Raw genomic sequence first — 27,042 nt, 5'->3', positions numbered from 1 at the left:
TCTAGTCCAAACCCCCTGCAGCGAGAAGGGACATCTTCAACTAGGTCAGGTTGCTCAGAGCCCCATCCAACCTGATCTCGAGTGTTTCCAGGGAAGGGGCTTCTACCACCTCTATGGGCAACTTGTTCCAGTGTTTCGTGACCTTCACCATAAAAAAATACCTTCCTTAGATCTGGTAAAAAATTGCCCTAGCCCAGATGCAGGACCTTACACTTGGCAAAGTGGGTAGGCTGTAAAGGAGACTGCCATACAGAGTGACATAACAGAAATTGTCATGCCTACACTGGATGGGTTTCAAGAGGTTGACGTGCATGTGTGCAAATACACCAGTGAATCTAAAAATTGGAAGTGTTTTGTGATCAGCAGCTGGAAATGGAAAGAGCTGACCTCTCCTCCCTACCATCTAACACTTAAGCAATGGGAACAGAAGGTCTAAAGGCCAGAGAATACATCTTGCTGTGCCTTAGTTGTGGCTTGTGGTTTGTTATAATGTCATGTTTTTTGGAAAATGTAGTTGGCCTCCTAAATTGCTCTCTGTGTGTAGGCAAGGCCTCGCAGTGCTGTGTAAGAATTTGGTTTCCTGAAGTGTTCACAGATCTGACAGTTATTTAATGCAACCACATAAAACACCATTTCTCATGATGCTTTTTGTTAGCTTTGTAGAGACTTTGACAGAGGCATTTCTGAAGTGCCTTTGTGCCTTTTCCACATTAAATTAAAAATGCCATTAAAAATGTTGGGGGGCACATACTGCAATTTGTCTGCTTAAAACTGCCTGAGAGAAGTGGTGATAATACCTTAGCTGAAGCAGCTCTCTGGGCCTCTGGTGGTGGGAGAGAGAAGAACGCCTGAAACGCTCCCAGGATTTCCAGCGCCTCCCGATGTACACAAATTCCCGTCACGTACAAGGATGTCAGAGGTGTTTGTTCAGGGGGGGAGAAAAGGAATCGAATGGCTCTCTTTAGCAGGTGCTTGCTTGTGCCTGGAGTTTAGCAAGCTCGATTTAATTTCAATTCTGTTGTTAGGTGTGATGCTGGCTCTACACTGCGCTGAGAGCTCTCTTAAAGCACTACATGAAATTTCATGAATTGAGACAGACTTTAAAAGAGGGTGCAGACGTGCTTCTTAGATCCTGAGCCTAGGGAATTATGTTTCATCTGACGGCACTCATTGCAAGTAGTGTTTTCTTTAGTGACTTTGTGGTGTGAATGCTTACTGTAAACTTTATTTAGAGAAATCCGTATTCGTTCTCTGCAATAAATGATTTTAAAATGTTCTGCAGAAATACATTTTGGACTGCTTGCAATTTTTTGTCTCCTTGTGCTGAAGTCGCTTTAAATCCATCATCCCAGCTTGTAGAGTCGTCAGGCAGAAATCTTTCTGGGAAGGTAGATGAGTTGCTCCTGCATCAGTTTTGCTTAAGCATACTGAAGACAGCCACATAACAACATGTAGTAATGAAACCTGTTGGAATTTTAGAGGAGCATCTTGTCTCTTTGATCTTGCTAACGAGCAATGATTCAAGTGCTACAGATTGTAAAGGATCTGGTGTCGCCAGCAAGACGGAGAACAGATGCTGCTAAGAAAGGTAAGAGCAGCAAAGGGAGATATTCAGTGTTCTGAGTAATTTACTGTATATCAGAAATATTTTGGAGCTCAGTTGTAGTTGAATTAAGTGTGTACTTGGTATTTAGAAATGCTATTTGTTGTGGCATGTACAGCTGCCATAATTTGGCTTTGAACTGTATTAAGCCTAATTACTATCGTTTTGCAACTGCAGCTTTCCCAAAGAGAATCCTGATGACGTTTCTGATGCTGAAGAAGGAGTTTATGTCAGCATTTGTAACTGCTAGTGTTGTTGTAAGGATCTTTTCCTTATTTTTCAGTGGTAAGAATTGCTTGTCCGGATAGCTCAGGCTGTGAAAATAGCAATCTTATTCTGTGAAATAGTTTTGAGAGTCTTAATATACTAAATGAAAATAAGAGTAAAAATAGGCTTCTCTAGTGCTTATGGAAATGAGAGAGTCTGAAAGTACACAGCTGCACTGCTGTGTAGGTTTTACAATTAGATTATTTTTAGAGTACAACTAACTTCAAAATCCGAAATGGCTCTTGCAAGTGTACAAAACATTACTTGAAATACTCAATTATTGTTTGTAATTAATTGATGTTAAATGCTTTTCTCATTCTCTTCAGTGTGTTGAATGTTTGTTGGATTTTTTTTGCTGAAGTAATGCCATCTTTTGTGGTATCTGGCATACTTAGCTAATTAGGAACAGATAAACCACTTTTTTTCTCCCTCATTTTTGCATCTTATTTATTTGCCGTTTTGTAAAGACAGTCTTAAAATTGCATTCCTTTCTTATAGAATTAATTTTCTAGGACCACTTGATTTTTGTATTGAATAGGTCATGAATAATTTAGGACCACAGCATCTGTGCCTGCCTGTTACTATGTCATTGTTCTGTTCTGCCCTTAACGTGGAATGTGTGGCTATAGGCAAGTACCTTTATTTTAAGTCACTCATCCAATAGTATCAGGATGCTGTAATTAGTTACTGAAACACCTCTGTGAGAAAGTGAGTAAAGGTAGAACTGGGCTCTTCTCTCACTGTCTTATTCTGATAAAAAAAAAGGAACGCATGAATTTACTAAACCCGAGCTTCCTAATTACTACTTTAGATTTTACAGTGGTTGGTTGAACATCCCCCACACAGTTTTATAATTTCATCAGAGTGAATGACTTGATTTCAGTTCTCTGGTCACTTGTTCATGTTCTGTTGTGTGTTCTTACGCTCCACTAGTTACAGAGAAGAATGAAGAGGACAGGAGTTCTACTTGTTCTTCATGTAGCTAGCTAGTCAGGCTTGATTTTTTTTTTTTTTTTTTTTTTTTTTTTGGTAGAAGTAGAGTAAAAATTGGTTAAAGGGAACACCCTAAAATAATAATAAAAATGTTTATTGGAACAGATTTAATGGATTTTGAAGGGAAAGGCTCAGTTGTAAAGCTCTGTTTTTATGTTTTGGTTTCCTTCCCCCCCTCCCCCATTTTTTGTTTTACTCCGTTGTTAAAAGACAGTAATTTTGAGTAATTTTTGGGGTGGCATTCTCAAGTTGCTGGTAAGTGAGCTAATTAGATGTTAGCTATTACAACCAATATTAAGATCTTAATATTAAAACCAATTCAAACATTCTGAAGAAAACATTTACAAAAGATGAAAAAAGGCTGACAGACTTCTGTGATAAATACAGCAATTTAAGTAGGTATTATGATTTTTTGGTGGGGTTTTTTGTGTGTGTGGTTTTTTTTTTTTTTTTTTTTCCACAGCATGCAACATTAGGCATCTGGTCTATGTGAATAAGTGTATTCTACAGAAATGACTCATTCTCATTATTGTTTTCATTAAATGGAAAAATGTATTTGTAAAGGAGATGTTGCCAGGAGTCCCAGTGTGGATGTGAGGTGAATTTGCTGAGGTAGGAGGGATGATATGTGAAGTGTTTAGCAGTGTGTTTTTAAATTAGTGTTGGTTAATGGTAAAGGTTTTTAATCCTGATTCTTCTGTGCATCCTCCTCATCCCCTTAAAAAACAAGGTGGTTGTTAGAATAAACTTTATTGAGTAAATGTATAAAATTTGCTGCTTTGACTTGTGTGAAAAATTTCTGTAAGATTTCTGTAAAATCTCTATCCCTTTTGAAAAAATAGGAACTCAAGAAACTGAAACTGCAAATAACTGAGCAGATACTTGCAGAGGGGTCTCTGCATATGGGGAGTGGAAGAAGAGTGTGGCTGTCAACAGGTGCCTAACTTGCACTTGGGAGACAAATGTTACAAAGCAGCATAATGTATTAATTGGAGATTTCATGTGTAATACCTAGTTTAAAACTTTCCTTCTTTGAGTGAATGTCCTAACCATAGAACTATTTTTATAAACAGTGCACAAGGTTGTGAGGGAAAGGATTTCTCTGGCCTCCAATTTCCCCAACATCTATTTTCAGGGTGAGACCTGGAAATGCAATTCTGCTATCCAAGGGAGTGTCTTTCTGCCTCTATGGTGCAACAACAGAAGTTTGTTATGAGGTTGATGGCTACTGTGGAGAGGAAAATTGAATCCCTGCAGAAGAAATTCCTGCAGAATGTTGTTTAAAAGGGACATATTTATTAACACTTCATGGGACGAGATGGGATTGTTCAACATTTGCTGAGTCTAATTGTTCGGTGTTTTTTTTTTTAATTATTATTATTTTTTTTACAGGTCAGAGTTTGTTTTCATTGTGGCCATGATCTATGCCACTAGTTGAATTCAGTTTTCATTTTTTTTGTATCGTAAAACTGTGGTAAATAGGTGGTTTACAAGTACAAGACAAAATCCTGCAAATAGTTAGGCTGTGTGTGTATCACCTTGTCTTTCTGTTGTCAGTCCTGTGGTTATGAGTTTGTCTCCAGTCTTTGTTGAGCCTGACATCAGAAAATCTTTCTCTAGGTCTCTTTGGTTCTTTCCTAGTGATATATGCAATGAGCTAAAAGTAGGTTTGTAATGTCTCACATTTTCATCCTTTGAATTTTGTTGCATGTGCTTGCTTGGGTTTTTTTATTTGTTTGTTTTTAAATAAAAGGAAGAAACTCACCCTATAATTGTCCATAGTCTGCCAATTGCAGTGAAAGCTGAGTGTGTAGAGTTTGCTGTTTGCTTTGTATGTTTTTTAGGAAAATCCATATCTTTACTATATTCATCACATCAGTTAAAGGGAAAAATTGCTGCTAGTCCATTTATTACCAAAGTAGCAACTTTTTACATGCTCTGTAAGTTAGAAAATGAGCATGAAGTTGTGAAGCAAGAGATATTTGGAAGATGTTGCTATTATTTTATTTCATATGACCTCAATTTCTTAAACAGTTTATGAAATGGAAAGTCTGTCTTTGGATAAATTCCTGAATCATGGCAGTATAAAGTCTTCTTGATAAGAGTTCTAATTCAAAGCCAAATATTTCTCAAGATCTGAAACCTTTTTGAATTTAAAAAAATGTTCCTTCTCGGAGGGAAATACATGTAGAAATAAATGTATTAATTATTTTTTTTTCCATCACTGAAATCCTGGTTGAAGTCCAAGTTGCTTAAAATTAATACAGAAATATTTCTGTTTACTTCCTTCCTTCTTCCTTCCTTTTACAGATGGCCACAACAGAACTTAAGTGGCAGCAGTACCTTGATGTTAGGATATAAAAAGAGAAATTGTATTGAAATAACAGCAGATGGGACAACTAAATCCAAACCATAGATTAAAAGGGTATGCAGTGGTTTGGTATCATAGATATGGTTTGAGGTTTTTACATATTGCAAGAGAAGGCATTGTTTGATCTCTGCAGTGTTTGGACTGTAAGCCAAAGATAATGCCCATCAAGAATCCCCTATATTTCCTTAGGTGGTGTATCTTACTGCAGCCTTTGAGGCTTTTGAAGCTGATAATATCCATGAGTTTTATCAGAGGTAGTTCTGGAAATGTGAGCCTACAAGGTATGTAAACCTTGGGCCTGACAAGGATAATCATGTTTAAATGTGCCAGTAATAGCTCACACTTCAGACGTTACTGCCTGAACTCACTTGCAGATGGTATGCTGGTAGAAACTGGTATTTCAGACTTGGACTTGGCAAGAAATCTGCCATCTTCTTTTGGTTTATTTCTTCTGGAACAGACTAAGTTGGTCAGTTGCAAAATGGAGAAAATAAGATAAAGGTCCGACCCACATCATGTAGCCATGGTATTTTCTCATTACCTTTAGTGACAGCAGAGGAAAGGTTTAATCAAATGCATTTCCTCAAGGCAGCTAGTGAAATGGTGAAAACTCTCTTCACAGGCTCTCTCAATTTTTCTCTTTCTTACAACATGTTTGCACAGGAGGCTGAGAATTTTGCCTCTTACAATAAGTTTAAGGGTAACCTGAATTTCTTTTTAATTTTTTTTCAACTTCCTGCTTTACTTCAGAAAGAATTACATACATTTTTCATTCCATTTCTTAGTTTTTTTTCTAGATTTAGTATTTTGTTCTAAGTGACTTATTTACTAAGGAGGCCTTTTCCTACACTTTCTGAATTTTGGGGGTATTTTTGGTTTTCTGTGTGTGGTGTTTTGTTTGTGTTGGTTTGGTGTTGGGTTTTTTTGTTTTGTTTTTCACCCCCAGTGTCTGAAGGAATTTTCTTCACTGCCTTAGAGTTGTCCCACTTTTAAATAACACTGCAATGAACACTGTGTAGAAAATGTCTATTTAAAGCCATTCACATGTGCTTGACTGACTGCAGCGTGCAGCTTAAAGCTTGAAAAGTTCTTGAGCAATTTCTGGGACAAGTTCTTGACCGTCATTGGCCATCATCTCATTTGTGCTAAGCTTGGCCCAATTTTTAAAGTTTCTGGCATACATCATAGCCCAATGTACACCTTCTGTGTTTTGTTTTGGTTTTTTTTCCTCTTCAATCCAGCTCATAGATTCCTTTCAGTCACAGGATAATCTCTTGATTCTTTTCACCAAAGTCTGGATTATTCCCACAACAAGTTCTGTGGAGGAACTGTCATGATAACTGGTATTTTTGGTGTAATTGGATTGAGTAAGTGACATTGCAAAAGCATATGCATGCTATCCTATGCAAAGCAGGAACAAGTTTATTTTTATGAAGAAAGCTCTTCCTCCTCCCTTTTACTCAACCAAAATATTGAACAAATTAGAAGCGCTTTCAAGGATTGCTTAGATTTTCTTTTTCCTGTGGTATATATAAAAAAGAAGCCCCTCTGGCTTTTTGCCTCTATCTTTGGTGCCAACTTACTGTACCAGAACTTTTTCCTGTGGCCCAGTTCTTAAACATTTCCTCACAGGCTAATAATTTATTTTCCAGAAAAGTGAACGCAGACAAGGACTAGATAACTTCTGGAGACTTTTGATTTTTTTTTAAAAAAGTTGTTAATGAGACTCAAATGGTGTTCTTTATAAAACCAATAGATAGATATGGCTTCTTATGTTTAAAAAGATAAAATTAAATGGATTTCAAAATTTTAATGTAATTTCTTTCTCCTTCCTGGAGCTCCTTCAAGATTTTTTCCAGTTCATGTGATTTCATTATCTGTAGAGTTTTCCTCAATCTTTTCTTTCAAAAACAATCACTTCCCATACAGGCAGTGTCTTCTGAATGACAAAAAACATTACTTAATGATATATTAGGTTGAAAGAACTCTAAGAAAGACTTTACTTTCCTAGACTGTATCTAGGAGGTTTAGAAAATAAGTCCTCTCATTCAAGTGTATCTAGAAAAGCTGATGTGCAAAATTGATATAAAGGGCTCTGATCACCTAGTGTGACCTCTTGCTTGAGAACATACTATCTACTATAGCAGTTCCTCTGTACAACTACTGTTACTACAGTTCATGTGTATATGAATGAAGTTGATAGTCATGAGCATTTCATTGTCGAAGGGATACTGTTATAATCTAGGTTGGGTATTTTAAGCAAGAAGTTCTGGGAAGCAGTAAAGGTTTTCTAGTCCTGTACACCTGTTTGTCAATTAATTTTTTTTTAATGGTAGAATGGATAGAGGAGAGCAATTTATTTCTCAGGAGGTCAGAATATGGACAAACAGTAAATTTAATTTGTTTATTAGTTCAAATAAAAATTAACTTGGCAAGTTCTTCAGTGAGCTGTCAAGTCTGAGAGCAGGCAGTTAAACATTTTTTGTGTGTCATTAGATATGAAATTCTGCCCATGGCAGTCGAGATAATTTATTGCATTCTGCAGATCATCAGCACATACACGCTGCTTCAATTCATTATTTAGCATGGCTAAGTTTCTATTACTGTGACAAAATTTAACTATTTCAACAGGCTCTACTGACATTATATTTCTGTTAAAGTTAGGCCTTTTGGCTGTGGTTTCTCAAATAATTAATGCTAGCACAAATGCCTTCTCTCTGAGATGTGCTCCTGCCTTCCTTCTGAGAGCTGCTCATCTTTTTTCCTCATCCCAATTCAGATCCCTGTAGAGCTTCACAATCATTCATGTAGTCATACACAGTGATTTTAAAAGGGAAGCTGATGTGAAATAAACTATACTTTTCTTTCTGTTGAGCTAGTTTTAAGCTTGATCAGTTTAACCAGTCCAGTTGCTGATGCAGGTTTGCCAGTGTGCACCAAGCTCAAGGGAGGAGCCAGCAGTGGGATGTGAGTAAACACATGTGGGTTGTAGCACCAGTCTGTTACTTCAGCAGTGATGTTGCTGATGCTAATGGCAGCTAATGCCACCTCAGCATGATGATTACCCAAGCAAGTGATAATACAGTTGGATCACTGAACAACTGGACACACAGTGGCTCAGCTAGAGGATTTTTACTGAAAATACTCTTATTTCTGTGGCTGCTGTTCACTATCTCTTTGAATAGTAATAACTTCCATTGGATATGCATACATTGTGGCTTTTCTATTGCATGTCTTATCCTGACAATTTTTTGCCTTTTTACTTAAGTTTCTTTTTATTTTTTTTTTTAAGGTAGTTCATTCTTCAGTGTTGTCAGATGCAGTCATTAAGGAAGGTCACAGTGCTGCTTAGCCATATGTAGCTGTTAATGACTGACTTCAGTGTCTGTTTATTTGGTCTTTGATTGTTAGGTAGGTAACATCATTTAACAAAGTACTTAGATGTTATAGTTTGGGAATTGATCCATGGTTCATAAAATTAATATAGATCACTTGAATTTGATTTAGCTATAGAGAAACTCCAGGAAGGTGCAGTGGTACTTGTTCTTTCTTCATGCCATAATGTTAGTTAACTGAAATAAGCTAACTTACAAGAAGGAAAGCACAACAAAGAAAACTCATCCGCAACTTCATGCCACAGTTTATTCCCACAAGTTGTCAACTGTAATATTCTCAATAATCCTTAAATACAACTTCAGGTTTCTTCTTTGTAGCATATGGAAAATGTGGCACCTTTACATAAAATATTCCCATTTTAAAAAAAGTAGGTTTGAAAAAGAATGAACAATAAGAAACAGGCAAGTAATGTAACAGGAAGAACTACAACGGGTTCACAGTAACGTTTCTGCTAGACAGGACTAAAGTTCAGTTTGGTATTAATCAGCACAGCTGTGTTAGCATCAGTGAAGCAGATCTTTGTGTTTGCTTTTGTTTGTTTGTGGGCTTTGTTATGTTTTGTGGTGCGTTTTTTTGTTTGTTTGGTTTTTTTCCCCTGATTTTTGTCTTTTTTTAAAAAAACCTGTCCACAATAAAAAAGCTTCAATAAAAAAAAAAACCATATTGTCTCTTTATGGTGTCTCTTTATGGGATCTGTGTGTTCGTACAGAGTTACAAACAGACTTCTCAGTTCTTGTCCTATAAAGGAAACAGAACATTTTAAACAATACTAGAAAGGCTGAGTATGTTTTGGTTGTTTTGGTTTGGTTTATTTATTGTTCTGTTATTTATTTATTTATTGGTATTGCTTGATAGACTTGCTCAGTGCTGTGGTTGTTTTCAATCCATCCAAGGATAGTCAAATGTAAAGTAATAGTGAGCTGCAAATCCTGGCCTGGTTTCACTGTTGTTGTAAGAGTCTAAATGAGCCTTTCTCCTTCAGCTAATGTAAAAAAAAAAAATCTAAGTATAGCAAGGAAGCAGGCAACATGCAAGCTAGAAACACTGAATGGTGGTAAATGGTTGCAAGTTGCTGTTTATCCTCTTCTGGTATTAGGCTGTCTTGTGGTTTTAAATCCTACAGATGGTGGGATGCCCTACTGTGGCCTTCAGAGCTTTTTCCTTCTTCATTTGTGTAAAGCATGGAGTGCTTGCAACCTGGCCCTTGTGATTTCACCATAGCGGAGGGAACCTGGCCTCTGGATGGAAAGACCAACTGGAAACAAGGCGACTTCATTGTGCCTCTTCGAAGAAGAGGACAGCTACGTGTAGGGAGTTAGGGATTCATTCAAGTGCTTGCTTAACATTTCAGACAGTTAATAGGTGACATAGTTTTGAGTTGGTAGGATGAACGTGTGTTGATTTCTGGTTTCAGCAATGCTGCAATCAAGATAAAGGTTCTGGTTTGTCTGAGGCATTTATCTAATATGTTTGTAATAGAGATCTGTAAGAGAGCTTGAGCCTGATCTGAGCATAGAGAGAAAGTGTTTTGTGTTCTGTGTCTTTCCTTCTGTAGCTGCTCTTGCACTTCTGTCGTGATGCGGATTTTACAATGAAGCCCAGACATTTTAGGTTTGGATTTGCAGACCTTTGAAAAAAAGGCTGGGAAACACTACAGCCAGGATCTGGAAAACCAAGCCTCATTTCTGCCATGCATTTTCATGGTTCAGATGAACATATTTTTTCAGATGTTGATTTTGGTAAGATTATGGCAATTACGCTTATGCTATTTTAAAGTATGTACAACTTTGTTCTTGTGGACTCCTACTAAAGTATCACATTGACGTTATCTGATACTACAAAGCAATTTTTTCCCCCTTAAATAAAATCTTGTGCTCTTGGGATAACACAGCAATGAGGGATTATCTAATTTTTTTTTTGACTATAAGTTGTTGAGTTTCCAATATTTTATCCTCAAGAATTTGGAATGTAACGTAAAATATGAGCGATAGTGTCAGTGTCCATGTTCATTAGTTGTGAAGCTTGCATGGAATTTATTTAATACAGTTAGAGCTTAAGAAGGTGACAGTTTTGTTTCTTAAATTGCAGTGGGTTGGAATAAGCCCCAGTGCAGACATAGATGTTAATAAGATTATTTGTATTTAATAACTTAAAATGAAATGAATATTTCAGAGTGACAGGGTCTCAGCTGGACATTTTGTACAGCATCAAACTGTAGCAGTTGGGTGGCTTAGATGACGTTTTTGTGTACGATGACAATTTGCAATTTTCCTGGACATCTAATTTGGCTTCTCCAAATTAATGTCCTGTTGAATTTCTAGATCTCTTGGTATAGCTCATAAACAAAGCATCCAGACTTCTCAAATCAGATAATGGCAAATGAAAATACAGGTTTCTCAGTGGAATGGGTTCCTGTTTTGTCCTTGTTGCAAGTCAAAGCAGCTTCTTCTAAAAGAAATCATCTGTCAGCATTAGTATTAAGCTATCCATAAAAGTGTTAATTTGAACTGCATTTCCAGATCAAACATAAAACTTAATGTCAGTTAATTAAATTCTTTGTAGAAATGAGAAAATAAGTACACAGATGCCCAAACTTCTGCTCTCTCTTTGCTAATAAAGCAGCTAGTGAAGCATTTTCTATTGATACCTGAAGGGGCAGGTCCTTGGTGGGAATCATTTGCTTGAGGAACTAACCCTACTACCTTTTGCATCACATCCCAGGTGATGTAGATTTCTTTTTTGTACTGCTATCTTTCGTACATACTGAAATAAAAGAAAACGGATATGAAGACACTAGATTTCATGTGCTCCTCTCCAGGAGAAGAGAGCAATGCCCCTATCAGGTGTCAGGGTTGTTAGTCATGGTCTCATGAGTGCATTGTAGACCTTGGAACCTGCCAGATGTGAGGGCTCTGTGTGCAAATGTGGGTTTTGTTGGAAATTGAATCTGAGATTACTGGTTACAGCTCTTGTGAGCAGATTCTGTCCATCTGGAGAAGCTCATTGATATTCAGCTTGTAGACTTTTTTTGATACTCCTGTTTGTCAGCTCTCACTGCGGTACTGCTGCTGGGTTGCAGGTGTTTTCTGCTGCCACTTGAAAATAGCTCAAGTGCATACTTAGCGTGGAATTTGCTGTTTGAGCAATAAATCTAAAGAGTTATTTGAAGAGTCATGTAGGATTTAATTTTGCCTTTAGTCTCTGGGTGTTCTGAAGACTTCAGGGTTTTTTGTAGCTTTTAAGTCAGGTACAATCTTGCTGCACGTATTTGAAACCACTTGTCCTTGGGGAGGGAAAGTTGTATGCAGTGGTTGATATTTCTCTCTCCCTTCCCACTGTGTGTGTGGCTTTTTGTGCATGATGTTGTTTTTTAATTCATTTTTATTTTAAAAACAACCTTTCTCTCTAGTTTCAGAATGACATTATCACAACACAGATGCTCTCTGTTCCTATTGCTCATTAGCAAGGGGTCTTTACTTAATAGTCTTAATGCAGATATTAATTAAACATAAATGGTATGGGAAGAAAAGAAATACTTTTATTTCCCTTTTGTTTTAATTCCACATTGAAAAATAGGACTATAAATATTGGGGGTTTTGTGTGGGGGTGTTTGTGGGTTTTTTTGGTGTTCATTTGTTTGTTTGTTTGTTGTTTTTTTTCCCCCTTCAGCATTCATGTCACAGTGGTATCTGTGATGTCTTTACCTTCCTCTCCTTGCGCCAGTGCAAGCATTGGCTATATCTGAATGTGAAATGCTCAACATGTAATTTTTCTGTCCATTATTTCTCCAGAAGCAAGTGGCAGAGGCCTGTAAGCTATGGCTTAATCAGGTTGCACAAAACTTCTGGCATCTATTGACTGGCAAATATTTTTATTCCCTGGAAATGTAAATGGAAAATATTTTTTCCCTTGTTTTTAGATGGGATATATTTTCCTTTGGGGATTTACCTAAGGTACCAGGTGAGATTAATACGCAAGTGTTTGGGGTGTAAGGGGAACCCAGGTGTGAAAAAGCAAGTTTCACCATTTCTGCTAGTCTGCACTGTGTATGGGATTTCCCCTTGCGAAATAGTTTGCCTAAAGGGCACTCTTTTCATGCCAATTTTGTCTCTCTGTGTTGTTTTTTTTTTTGTTTGTTTGTTTGTTTAGAAACATATCCTTTAGAATTTTAATAGCTTTGATTCACTGATTCCTGTCACAATGGAATTGGAGCTTTTGTTGGTAAGCCTTTTGAGTGGGAAATAGTAATAGGCTGAAGGAAAGAGTTACAGTACAGTTTACAGGTCTCAACTGGAATGTGAGAAGCTGCCTTGATCTGAGACTTCCTGTCTGATAGAAAAGGAAATTCTGTTGGTTCTAGTGAAGGGACTTTTGTAACATGAATATGCTGTGATCTTTTGTAGAGAAATACTCTGTTTCATTTAAAGACACATTGTTTGGATTAGTGGAACATTTCTTCATCATTTACAAGCCCTACCTGTTTTTTGGAATGCTTCCAGGGCTTGCCAGTGTGTGATGTACTGCTGATTTCAGGTGTTGCGCTTTGCTGTGTGATGGATAAATGGCTGCACTATTCCTCTGTGTCCTAATTTTCCTCCTTCCCAAAAGAAAAAACGTGACTAAGCCTTCTCTTTTTCTGATGACAGCTGTACATTGAAAAGACTTTAACATATTTAGAAAAATTTCCACATCTATGCTGCAGCTGCATTGAGTTCAGGAGCTGCCATCTCTCATCTTGCAGTAAAAGAAAATGTTGTGTTCACAGACAGTTGTGTGGAGCGTATTACACAAATCAAAGATACACAGATCAATAAAAATGTTTTTGTCAGTTCTGTGCTATGAATTAGTACCCTGGTTAGGCTTTGAAGCATGTGGGATGAATGCTAGTTTGGAGCTTGCCAAATCTATAGATAAAAAAAAAAAAGGCAGCTACATAGACTCCAATTCCCATTACTATTTAGTTTATAGGCATTGGAATGACCTTCTAAACTGTGCAGTGATAATTGCCTGTTTTACATAATGCGTAAAGCTTCACAGAAGAGTATTTGTAGTGATGGAACGTGTATTAACAACCATTGTCTGGTAACTAATAAGAATGTAAAGCCGTTCTATAAATAGTGCAGATGGGCTCTAAAGGAGAAAATGAGCAAACATGCTTAGGCAAATCAAAGGACGACTGCCTGTGCTGAGGCCCGTGCTGTGTGTTTAACTAACAGCAGCCTGCAGATCGTGTTAGCAAGTAGCATGGCACTGTAGTAATAGATCGAGAGAGGAAAACTGAGGGTCCAGCATCCCTCTTTGTTTCAGCAGGTTTTTCAGGCTAGATCAAAGCTTGGCCTTACTCTTTGGGCAGAACATAGACCTAGGAGTGCATTGGGAAGGCATCCAGTTTTGCATACTTCCATGTCACTTCCCAATGCAAACTGAAGACAGCCAATAGAGAAGGTCTGGAGATTTGCTCCAAAAGCACTCACCCAGTCTAAACTAAAATGCTATATTTAGAATTGCATTGGAACATTGGTAGTCTTTCTACCCCAGATTTACAGTCTTTATGTTAGATAGAGTATCTTAATGGTTTGGTTTTGTTGGGGTTTTATTTGTTTGTGGGTTTTTTTCTCCTTTTTTTCCTTTTTTGTTTGTTTATTCTAGGAATAGAGGAAGCTCCAATGGAGTTTATATTTTGGGGGCAGAAAGGGGATCAAGACATTACACAGTAATGTATTGAAGATTGACATGTATGATTTGTGTTTGTATATGCTGTACCTCTTAAGATTAGGTGTTAATTTCATGGGAGAGTTTCTAGTTGGCTACTGTATTGCCCTTGCTTGGCAAGGTTTTGATAGAAGGGGCTAGAGAGGTGGCCTGTGTGAGAAGAGGCATGGGCCTTCTCCTGCATTGGATACAGCTGATTTGTTTGCTCCAAACTAGACCCACACATTGCCCAAAGTTGAGCTGATCAGTGTAGCTGGTGACACCTCTGAGATAAGATACTTAAGAAAAATCCTTAAGTTAAAAAACATGGTATGGCAGCTGAGAGAGGAGAGTGAGTAAAATGTATGGGAATCAAGTCTGCAGACATGGGGATCAGTGAAGAAAGAGGGGCAGGAGGCTGTGGTGAAAACTGTAGTGAGGCAGGCTATCCCCCTGCAGGCCACTGAGGATGGTAGTGGAGCAAATACCCACTGTGAAGCCTTTGGAAGACCCCACCTTGGAGCAGGTAGATACGCCATGAGAGAAGCTGCAGCCTGTGGAGTCCATGCTGGTGCAGGCTCCTTGTAGGAGCTATGGCCCCTGGAGAGGAGCTCCCACAGGAGCAGGTTTTCTGGCAGGAACAGCTTGTGGAAGGACCTACACTGGAATGGTTCGTGAAGGACTATATTATGTGGGAGAGACCACATGCTGGAGCAGGCGAAGAGCGTAAGAAGGAATGAGCAGCAGAGATGAAGTGTTATGAACTGATTGCAATCCCCATTGCCCATCCCCTTGTGCTGAGACCAAAGGAGTGAAGCTGAGCCTGGGAAGAAGGCTTTGGTTTCACTTTCCTATTCTGTTTCTAATTGTCAATAAATTAATTTCCCTAAGCCAAATCTTTTGCTTATGAGGGCAATTATTAAGTGATCTTCCTGTCTGTCTTGACCCACGAGGTTTTTCATCTTGTTTTCTTCCTCTGTCCTATTGAGTAGGGGGAGTGAGAGCAGCTCAAGTAGGCATCTGGCAGTCAGCCAGGAGTCAGCGTACTAGAGCAATGATGAGGATGTGAACAGACTTAAACGTTGCAAGCATGTGTTCCTGTAAGTTCTCTCCAGTCCAAGCTCCCTTAAACTGTCAAGCACCATCTAATTCAGCAGTTTTGTTTTTCTTGTTGTGGGTTACAGTGCACTCACATGATCCTGTTTACCAGTACAGCCCAGAGCAGTAACTTCCAGCAGAGCTGAAGACAAAGAGCAATGACGTGTTCAGTGTGCTCTGCAAATCCAGGATGGGATGTTGTATTGATATCCTCCTCCTACATTTTCCTTTGTGCTCTCTTAATGTACCACTAGATGTAATCTGTCATGTTAAAAAATTGAATGAGCTTGTCCAAAAAAAAAAAAAAGCATTCTTAACATTTCCAACTACCCATCTGTATTAATTGATTTTGAAACAGTTGTTTACTGGTATGCCAGGGAATCTTTTTGAACAATGTTAGCTGTTAAATGTTAGAACTTCTCAAGTCATTATTGCCATTAGGAAAGCTCAACAGATTCTCGCATCCTAGCTACAGAAATGGCTTGATATGGGAAGCTTGTAGAAGAGATAATCAAATTAGAATTAATGGGAATATACTTGAATGTGAGGGGACTTTGGGGGAGGGGAAGCAGGTGAATGGGGTAGACCAAACATTCAATATATCTTAAACATTCCTGCTGCTGTGGAATCATTACTTAATGGTGATTTGGTCTGGGCTTTGTTTATTTGACTAAGCTGCCTTTCTTGGCAGTTTCTGATTCCTTTTTAATTTAAAACAACTTTTCTGCAGTATTTTGTATGAGCTTCCCCTCTCCAACATATTTTTGCCTGGGTTTTATCTGTCACACGCCTTTCATTGAGTACATAGATTTATTAGAGGGAAAATAGTTGTTTCCAGTTAAAAACCTAAAAATCTTTTGGTTTCAGATTTGACAATTTAAATTAATACAAAGGTATTATAGAATTGCTCTAACATGAAAACTATTTCAGTTCTCTTTTATTTTGAATGCTTTTATTAATTTTTTTCTCCACAATTAAAACACCTGTGGAAGAGTTTCTTTCCAAGCCATTGGTTTTCATTCTGAGACAAATCTGAAAAGTCTTTCAGTTAAAATGTGATCTAAATCCTGTAGTCCTATGTGAAAGGCTGTATCTCTTTGATAGTCTATTTGTTTGACTATGCAAGCTTGAACTGAAAATACTGATGGCTAAATGATGTATCATGGAGCTTCCTGGTATTGGAGTAGTAATGGCATACCAGTTGCTTGAGAAATAGTTGCTTCTGAGGTTTAGGATTATGAAATTTGTCTTGCTTGCCCTGAAATGGCCATGTAGGAATTGCATCTGGCAGACAGACCGTTGCACTAGCTTACAGATAGTGTAGCTTCCGATCGGCATGCTGTCCTTAGTGATTTATCTTGCAGCTACCTAAAAGGCAGCTATAGCATATTTTTTTTAAATGAACCAATTTAAAGTCACCTTATTTTTATCCCTTTCATGCTGATAAGGATTTTCACAAGTCTCAGTTGTGTGGGCTTTGAATAATAGCTGTGCTTTGCTCTCTGTTTGTGAAGGTTTGCCATTCAGAAAGTTACTTCTAGTTCAGTGGACCTCTTTACACTAAATTCTGGCACAGCTGTGTGTGTCCTATTTCTTCTCTACCTTTCTAAGCCTTTGTGGTTGTTTTGCCTCCATATTCATGGAACCGAAATTTCTGTGAGTTTTCCTTTACACTTTGGATTTTTTAAACTTTTGTTTTAATTTTGTTTCAGCACTGTGTATGCAGAGAGATACAGCATCCTGCTGATCTGATGTACAGGTGTGAAGGATGAAAACAGGTACAAGGCTGTGGGAAAACTGATACTCAGGTCTTGTGGAATTAGTTGTATAACAAGGTAGTAAACACTTAGAGCAGCTTAGTATTTTAATTTAGTTTTTGCTTATTTGTAGTTTTGTGTGTGAAAATACCTGTTAAACAAGGTATGTTTTTAAAATTCTTTTTTTAGGGTTTTTTAGCCCCTTGCTGATCGTGACCCCTGCATGCTTTAACTTCACAGCTAATTATATTCTGCCAGTTTTGTACATCATCCTCTTAAAATGCCCTTCCCTAAATAACACATCATGCGTCCTCTCCCCTTTTCCCCTGCCTTTACACATTGTTTACATTTGTACTTTTCATTAGGTAGGACTTGTAAATTGTCATGCTTCTGCTGTTCTACTCTCAGAAGGTGTTATATTACCAGAAAGCAATTACACAGGTGGTTGCCTTTTTACAGTTTGTTGTGTGTCAGGGTACAGGTTGCAGTATCTTGAGTTGTGCTATAGCAGTTAGGCTCTGCTGCCATCAGCCCTGATATTCTGGCTGCTGTAGAGATGTGTTACATCCTCAGCAGCTGAATAGATTTGGACCACTTAGAACAGTAGTAGCATTTTGTTATTTTACTAAATTAAAAATATTTGGTGGGAAGACCTGATTAGTTGGGTTGTAAATCCATGCATTTGTCTTGTATCTTTACTAAAACTCCTTGTAGATCTTTCTGACAAAACTTTGTGTCGGAGCCTGTGATTCAGTGAAATGCCTCCTCAGCTCAATAGCTCCTGAAGAATAATGGCTGTTTGTGAGTGTGTTTCAATCAGAGAGAACTTCCCCCAGGATGTGCACTTGACTCATTTTTCAGAGAAACCTGTCAGCAACGCATGCCTGAGATGGCTTGAATGTTACCCTGGGATTAAACAGCCTGTTGTATCTCAGGTACAAAGTACTTTCTGATGCTCTTTCTTTTCTGCATTTTTTAATAGCACACATTATCACATTTAATGTGAACTCTTGGTCCCTGTTGTCAATTTTAGGTTTCCTGTGCTCTTCCAAAACAGCAGGTGTTGGCAAATAAAGAGTATGAGTAATTTTATAGTCTTCAGGAGCCACACCCCTTGTTTTTTCTGTGCTGGGGAAGAAGGTGAGGTAGGGAAGGAGAAAAAACAGTGAGCAGAATTTCTAAACTAAGTGCAGTAAATTTTGTACAGTGGCTAACACACACCAAAAGTGGTAGCCTTTAGTGTGGATTATATTAAATTAAATTTACAGTGAAAGTGATCTCTGTCTTTTCCCACACTGAGTTATTTTGTATTTTTTTTCTGAACTTGCTGTTGTAACAAGAAGTTTACTGTTAAATTAACCAAATTCAGAAAACATTCTAAAACAGGGACTCTTTTGGTAATTTTCACTCGCATTCAGATTTATGTGATGGTAGATGACAGCTGTACTTTTGCTGAAGAGGGAAGGGTTGATGAAAGGCTGTTGGAATTCATCAGGTTTGAAGCCACTGGAGGGATAACTCTTAATCCTTCAAAATGCTGTAACTGAAGCAACATTTCTTGTGCTCTACCTCTTCATTTCCTATCCTATTGCTAGACCTTTCGGGAATACCTTTGCAGAAGTGATGCCTTGGTTGACTGCATTACAGTTCCTTGTTTCCAGGAAACACCTTGGTTTTCTCTATAGTAGTATCAAAGATGGGATTTTAATGTTCACTGAAAGTGATACCTTCAGTGGTAGCAGAAGAGGGAACCACAATTCATAATCAAAATGCATTTTTTTTCCTACCACAAGTTATTTTGGGTTTATAGTTGATGAAAATTTGAGACTGGACTTGTGAAGTTGATGACTTTTAGAGTGAGTGTTACACCTCCTGGAAAGGTGTCTGACTACCATGGCTACACCTGGAAGTCAAAAAGAGGATTTAAAAGGCAATTTGGGCATTCCAAGTGTTTTGACCATTGAGTCTCTTATCTGCAGTTGCTGGTTGTAGTTAGAGCTGAAAGCTATCTTGGAAAGATCAGAGTTCGGATGTTTTGATGTCTTGGTAACGAGGCAGCCCTGTCGATTCTGGTTTATCCAGGCTGCACAAATGAGAACTTGAACCCTCCCAAAATTCCTTGTATACAGGGATGTGCAGACAGTGGGTGGACCTACGTTTACATCTCAACTTGTGCTTCACTGAGTATAGCCTTGCTGTTCCCCTTGCTCTCTAATGGAGAGGACAGCTTGTGTCTGACCTTCTTTGGGAAGATTCTGCAGTTGGTTTGCTTACATCCAGGTTACAGGATGCTTGTTGGCCAGGTGTAGCTCCATGGGCTCAAGCAAGTCTTGACTCTTACAGATTTTGATTCTGTAAGGGAAATCTGCAGACACCTAAAGCAATCTGCTTGGAATGAAATAGGTTATTGAGCAAGACTGAAATCCTTAAAAAGCTTTATTTGGCTGCTATCATAGAGCTAATCCTTGTAATTTAGAATAGGTGTTGCTGAAGTATTGCATCAGTGTTCAGATTAGGTGAAGCAGACATTCCTGTGTACTGAGTTGAAAAACTCTTTTTAGCTACTTCAGGTCATTTTCTGCTGAGATCGAGAGTATGACAAATGGTCAGATTTCTGTCCGGGGTTTGCTAAAAAGTAGATCTTCATTAGTAGATTTACTGTATCACAGACTTCAGCATTAACTAATAATGGACTTTTTGCTTGATGTCTGTGCACAAGGCCTAGAGTGGCATTAACCTCATGTTTATCTTGTAACAGAAACTCTTTAAGGTCTTTGCAGTGTGCACTTTGTCTTACACCAGTACTGAAATAAAAATACTGACTTTGAGAGAAGTAGCATTGAAAATTTGATGGTAGGTTTGCAAGTGTCATTGAGGTACCTCACTGTTTGTAATCTTCCTCTAAACCAGTAAAAATAAAGTATATATCTGTTAATGCACATCACTGAAGTCATTGCTTCTGTGCAGTAGCAGAATAAATTAATAATTGTTGTTTTATGTGAACGCTGGACATTTGTAGAACATTTTCAGGTTATCCGGAAAGAGCTGAATGCTCCACCTCACTGTGATCTCTTACTTGAAGAAGATGTATAACCTCTATGGAGAATTTGGTGCTGATTAACTTTTGTTGTCTTTTAAAATCAAATATTTACACAAATGGCTTTTCATTGTTGTTTTGTGGTCCTGTACTACTGCAGCTTTGTGTGTGCTTTTGCACAGTAATTGGAGGATCTCAGTCCTTGCTGTTCTTAACTGGTATCTCCCATTTGTCTGAATGAGGCTGGGGAAAAAACCCCAGACTGTTCTAAGGTTTATGGAGAGATCAAATTAAAAAAAAAAAAATTGTGTTACATCTAGCAAAAATAAATTGAAATAAAGATGATGGATATACTGTAGCCTGAATGTTTCTCTTACTGGTGCAGACTGGTGCAGTGTTTTGTGGATAAAAAGCCACAAAGTTTGAGGGAAGGAATTTATTTTTTTTCTCTCCATTTGGTTGTTTTAACCAAACACTGGATTATTTTTTATTAATGTTTTATCTGATGAAAACAAATCTTTACTGTTATTGCTAAACAGCAGTATGAATGTAAACTGATTTCAGTTTGATGGCTTTGCTATTGGGCTTTATTGCAGTTGCTCTGCTGCGTTTTCCCTTAGCCTTAGTCTGGGACTTAGATAACACAGGACAGCCTTGGAGGCTTTAATTCCTGTTTTGCATGGGAAATGCCATAGCTTTTTACTTTGTTTTGTTTACCAGTCCTCAGTCAGTGAAAATAACAGAACCTTCTTGTCTAACTTCCTTTTCTTGTAGCAAGGATGAAGAAACTGATACCATTTTCTTCTCCAGTTTCTGCTGCTGCTCAAAAAACTTGTTTACCCTTCATTTGACTCATTCCTCCAGCCCTTCTTACAACTACTTTATAGTCATAAAAAAAAAAAATCAATATACTGCTGCATGACACGATAATTTCAGATGTTCAGAGGGGATTTCGGTCTCTTCTTTTTTTCTTTTTTTCCCCTCTCCCAGATTTCATTTTAATAAAGTGAGTGACAGGTATTTGAAGTAGCTGATTACTTGGATTTTTCAAAGCAACTCTATTTCATGCTGTGTGGACATGACTGATATTATAAGAAGGTAGGTATCTAAATTTGCCTTGATGTCTTTTTGTGGACTTATTCAAACTTATCATAGATTCAGCAAGCATAGGTTTAATGTCACAGGAGCTTGTTGGTGCCATTCAGACTTTTTATAGGATTTACTTACAGGATCCTATTTGTACTTAGGGTATTACTGCAGTTTAAATGTTTATCTGCTCAAAGATGAATAGCTCTGAAACAGAGTCACTGAAGGAAGCTGTGTAGCTATGGTGAACAGAGTTGAAGCATGTAACTCACAGTATTTTTTTGTGAAAATGCTTTTTATATATTAAAATTATAATTAAATTGAATGTGGAGGTGCCCTGCAACTCCTCTGTAACTGATCTGTGATTCCTAATGGTCCCTTCAGTGTATCATTATGGCAGGTAGAGGGACATCTTAGATCCACACTGCATGATATGGATCCCAAGAGCCTGTAGTAACTAGGCTAACATGCTTTTTGCTGGAATAAAGGGGAAAAAAAAGCTTTTTCATCCTGCCAGAATATTTACAGTATTTTAGATTTTATTTTCCATCTATGTAGCAGGGTGAAACTGAGCTTAAAATGTCAGCACAAAACCTGAGGTATCCCCATGGAGACGCTACACATTCTTATGGCATCTGGGTGACTCAAGTTGAAGTGTGAACGGAGGCTGGACGCTGTTTTTCTCACACTTTTGGGGAAGGATTTATCTCTTGGTACTTGATGATACCTATTCCAAGAGAAGACAGAAAAATAAGACTGATAGTATATATGCAGCTGATAATAGCTGGTATCATCAGTAACTGCTCATCCAATGCTTATTTGCAGACGCTTCCTTTTCCGTGTCATGCAGGGTCCAGAGAGGTTTCAGCAGCCTGTGAACTGAGCAAGACTGAAGTGTCAAGAGCTCATAGCTTGTGGTCACTAGGCAGGTCAAGGGCAGTTTTCTTCTTCCTTGTGATGCTGTGCAGTTTTGTTCCTGCCACCTTGACTCAGTGCTGCCATTTTTCTGAGCTGGAGCTTCTTAGTCTTATTAACTGGTGGAATAATTTCTATTACAAAACCAAACCCTCCTTTTCTTCCTGTTTTAATCAGTTAAATTGACTGTGTAATTAAATCACTTGCACTGTGTAGAGGAACACAAAGATTGTCTATATAGAGAAGCAAACTTTTAAATTTTAGCCAGTAAAATGACAGACATACAGATGAAACTTCTGTAACTAGAGAACTTTTCTCTAGCCCTAGAGAAGAAATGAAAGAGCTTCCTCAAAAATGAGGAGCATCTCTGAAAAGCTTTTTCCACAGTATGTGTGGATGTTATTTTGGTGATGCTTTAAGCTAGGAATAGACTTCAGATCATGAATGTGGAATTTAAAAATATAATTATTGTTGGCTTCATTAATTTTGACTAATACAGAGATAAAAATGATTAATTGGGAGACTTAACATAATTAGTGGAGTGTGGCATCTGACTACTTAAATATGTCTGTGAATGTGGGAAGCATAACTCCTCTTGTGAAATGTTCTGGCTTGTGTCAGAATCTAAAATATTAGAACCATTTTACTGTTTAAATTGATACTGCAAATCAGTGCTGTGAAAACACCCACCATCTACTGCTAATGAAGATGTACAACACAGGAAATCTGAAATTATGTCTGAAATTGTGTCAGACTTTCAGATAATGTAAAAAAAAAAAAAGTTCTTTTGATTTATGTTGCTGGGGAAAATTATTTTTACATGTCCACCTGATGTGTGGCATTGGGAAAATGAAGAGGAAATTTATTGCAGAGAACTGTTGTATTCAGTCTTGCTGAAAGATGGTTTTGCTTGCATGTTTAGCAACCTGTCACGGTTAAAAGTATGAGTAGTGTCAGTGTGCAGAAAGGGTATTTTAGTTTCCAAAAGTCTTTGGGGACTTCAGATATAACATACTTCTAAACTACAAGGGAGCACAAAATCAGTGTTTTCAGCTAAATTTGCTTAAAAATTCATAATAGACACTTGAAAAGGTGCTAGTGTGGATTGGTTGACTTGATTTAGGTTGAGGGTAAAAACCCTGAAATAATCCTGCTTTTACTTGCCAAACAGCAGCTGATTTGCGGCATATTTTATTAAGACATTAATTATGAAGGCTAGGACTAGTACTGGGAAAGGTCATGGATTTCAAGGGGAGTGTGGGAGTTATACTCATGGGCTGTAGACGAAACAGATTACATGCTACAGCAGGATCAGTTCTAGCCACACTAGGAGTTCCAGGAAGTTTAATCTTTGGTAGAAGACTGTGAAATAATTTTTGTGTAGTAGAAAACTTCCTGTGTTTTTTTTTCCATGAAGACCACGTCTTTGTCATTTCTTGATTGCTGGATTGTAACGTTACAGAAATGAGGCATTCTCTATTTCCTTGAACAGTGGGAATTCAAATCTTCTTTGATCATCACTTCAACAGCTGTTTGTAGGGCTGACATTACTTAAATCAGCAGTAGTATTTACATCTCCTTAAAGGCAAAATGTATAGGTCAAGGACCACTTTGTAATGGTCATAATGCTGCTCTTCCATAGCAGTGAGGAAAGAGAAAAATAGTAATAAACTAGTGAAAAGGCCAGTTGCCAACTACACCCTTGGGAAGGAGAACAAAGGATGACTTAAGCTTAGACATAAGGCATTAGTTAGCTGTTGCACAAGTCAGACCAATTTTTACGTACTGGCAAGCCCCAAATTATACCCAGCCCAAGTCTTTACATTTAGGTCTTCTAAGAGCTGCCATAAGTGTTTTGCATTGTGGTGACAGAGGTCTGGGTAGGAGGATGGCTTGTGTGTTGGGATTTTTTTTCTTTGAAGAGAGTACCATTGTTCAAAATGAGGCTTACTGTTTTCAGTGTTTCTCGTCACAAATCAGTAATTATAGTTTCTTCTGGCTTTGTAACTGATTATGGTAACCTTCAGCAAATTAATTATCTTCTGGCTTGTGCTTGCACACACAACACTTTGTAAAATGGAATTACAGTAGATCTCTGCCAGTTCTCGTCGCTCCACTTTGTAACCCTTGTGGGAACATTCATAAGGCTTAATAACGAGGTGATGACAGGAGCATTCAAGCTGCAGCTTCCAGGTGGGTTAGCTGTAGGCTTAGCTGATGGAGATGATTTAATTTTAAGATGTACTTACTTATGTGAAACACATACAAAAATAATTGCAGATCAAGACTAAATCAAATAAAACACAAGTTGATGATTTATTATGTTCCTCTTCTGTTTTATTACTGTCTTATTCTGAGTTCTGTTCTCTCAGTGCTTTAACAAATATCTATAAGCAAGGCTGTGTTATTAAAAATAAACTCAGAGACATTTTGCAATAACTGATTAATATTAGCAGAGTTCCTGTCAGCCCTTCCGTCAATTGCTGCTTAAAAGCAAGTTAGGAAGATTGATTTAAATTCTTTGCAATATATATTAGAGTCCTAAATCCTAATTTCATGTTTTGTCATAGGCTTTCTGTGTAGAATATTCCTTAGCAGGGCTTCTTTGGTTTCCCTGCTCTTGCTTTGAGTCCTTTGGGGATCATTTTAAAATTGCTTCAAGGTGTTTTTAAGTAGCAGTTAATCATACTAACTTCCAAAGTGACCATTATTCACTAGTGACTGTACAGTATGTTGGAAGGGATGTTGCAGAACTGCAAGCATTCTGCTGTAGTGAAACTTGTTTTTTCATTAAGATGAGAGTTCACTCATATTTATTTAGGAAATCTAAACCCTTACTTTTCTATCTTCCATCCCCTACTCCTTGTGTGCTAAAATACCAACAGGTTCTACTCTGAAGAAATGCTTGTTATTAAAGAGGAGGGTTGGAGAGTGCTTATGTTTTGCTGTTGGAATGGAGTGTTTTTGATGTAGAACATAGTGGATTATATTGATTTTTATGGGTAGTTTTACTCCACCTTCATCTGCTTTTTGGTATGGTGTTTTTTTTATCTGAATAGAGAAAAATTTCAATTAAGCCAAATCTTCCTTTTTTTCTCTGTATATGTTTACTTGGAAACACCCACAAAACCAGACATGCTAAACTTGAAAACCGATTAAAGACATAAGAAAAATATCAGTGTAATATTGCTTTTAGCTTACTGCTGCTTGAGGGTACTGTGTAGTAGAATAGTACCAGCAATGTTAAAAAGCAGGCTGACTTCAGGTGGTAAAGGTATCTGCTCGTGGGTGGGTTGTTTCTTTCTCCACAAATACACTCACAGGTAAGGCAGCAGAAAGTAGTTGATGTTACAAAACCAGTGTAGTAGTTGTCATGTTAAAAATGGAAGTTGAATTTGTATAGCAGGGTTACTGCCATGTTCAGAATGTCAGCAGGAAGAAAATGCAGCTTTTGAGGGAAATGTGCCTTGTGGTGGATGCCACAATATCTCAGTCTAAACTCAGACTGAATCCATAGACTAAACTGTTGACACCTTAGATTGGGTAGGGTCCATGAGTAATAATCAGTGGTAAAGACAAAAGAGCTGCAGCTCATTTCCAGGTTCAGTGCTCTGCCAGGCGATATGGGGAGGAAGATTAAAACAATTGAAGGAACTTTTCTTTTTCAGTCCCTAGGGAAAAAAAGAATAGTCCAACATGCTTGATCATATCTTCTGTTCCTGGCATTTTAACACTTTTCAGGGTGCAAGGAAACCACAGAATGATTGAGATGGAAAGGAACCTCTGGAGGTCAGGTCAATTTCATCTAAACCCCTTGCTCCACCAGGGTGACAGAGCTGGTTGCCCAGGACCATGTCCAGATGGTTTTTGAGTGTCTCCAAGGCTGATGACTTCACAGCCTCCCTGTGCTAGTGCTCAGTCACCCTCATAGTGACAAAGTGTTTCCTGCTGTTCGGAGGGAACCTCCAGCACCCATTGACTCAGTTTTTTCACTGGGCATCACCAAAAAGAGCCTGGCTCTGTCCTCTTTGTACTTTCCCTTCAGGTACTTATATCTATTGATAAGGTCCCCCTGAGCCTTTTCTTACCCAGTCTGGGCAGTCTCAGTGATCTTTCTATTGGTGTCACAAAAAAGCTAGAGACCCACTCAAGTCTTCCAACCCAGGTCTGGTGGCATGTGTACTCTGACTTGCTTAGGTTAAGAAATGGAATTGTCTGGTTTCTGGCTGTGAGCATTGCATAGCAGCTGATGCCTTGCTTGAGAGAGCATGTGTAAGGACTTAAGTCTGTGAAGGAGGGTGGCTTGATGTGCATGTCCTTGAATATTTGATGGGGAGATATATTTCTCAAGTTTTGAGGATGCAGATGAATTCTACCTACATTAAATCTTGAATTTTTGTACTCATATCAATGCAATGTTCTTGTCAGCTACTGACATGCTAGGTATATCAAGTCCCTAAGATACTGTGAATGAGAGTGCTAAACAGAGACATATGTAAAATCTCCATCCTGTAAGTAGGGAATGCCAAAGAATTACAGAAATCTAAACTTGAATTGTAGAGTGACTTAATTTCATGGTTTCTTAAGTAATAAGCTCGAAATGGGGTGCTTCAGACCCCATTTCTGATAAGTCCTTTAAATAAGGTGCTTTTCCTGCACCACTTGGTGAATACCAGTAAGAATTCTTACCCCAGAGCATAACAGTGATGTTGTGGGAGCTGTGCTCTGAGGCTGTTTGTTCAAATCCTCTTGTTTATTATTAGCTGGAATGCAGGGCTGTGGGCTGCACTGGAGAACACGAGCATGGTGCCTGCATGACACTTGTTGC

At 38.0% G+C, this 27,042-nt stretch overlaps 1 protein-coding gene across 1 annotated transcript in view; it reads left to right on the top strand.

The window, feature by feature from the left end:
• Positions 1-1,515: 1,515 nt before the first annotated feature.
• Positions 1,516-27,042, top strand: part of USP6NL (USP6 N-terminal like) — a 110,625-nt gene continuing 85,098 nt past the window's right edge. The window contains exon 1 of the mRNA XM_054399645.1: positions 1,516-1,588. Within this exon, the coding sequence (XP_054255620.1) occupies positions 1,516-1,588 (73 nt within the window). The remainder of the gene's footprint in view (positions 1,589-27,042) is intronic.

The sequence above is a fragment of the Indicator indicator genome, chromosome 3 (assembly GCF_027791375.1).
Source record: "Indicator indicator isolate 239-I01 chromosome 3, UM_Iind_1.1, whole genome shotgun sequence".
NCBI lineage: Eukaryota > Metazoa > Chordata > Aves > Piciformes > Indicatoridae > Indicator > Indicator indicator.
The sequence above is the reverse complement of the archived record's forward strand: the minus strand, read 5'-3'. Positions and strand labels throughout refer to the sequence as shown.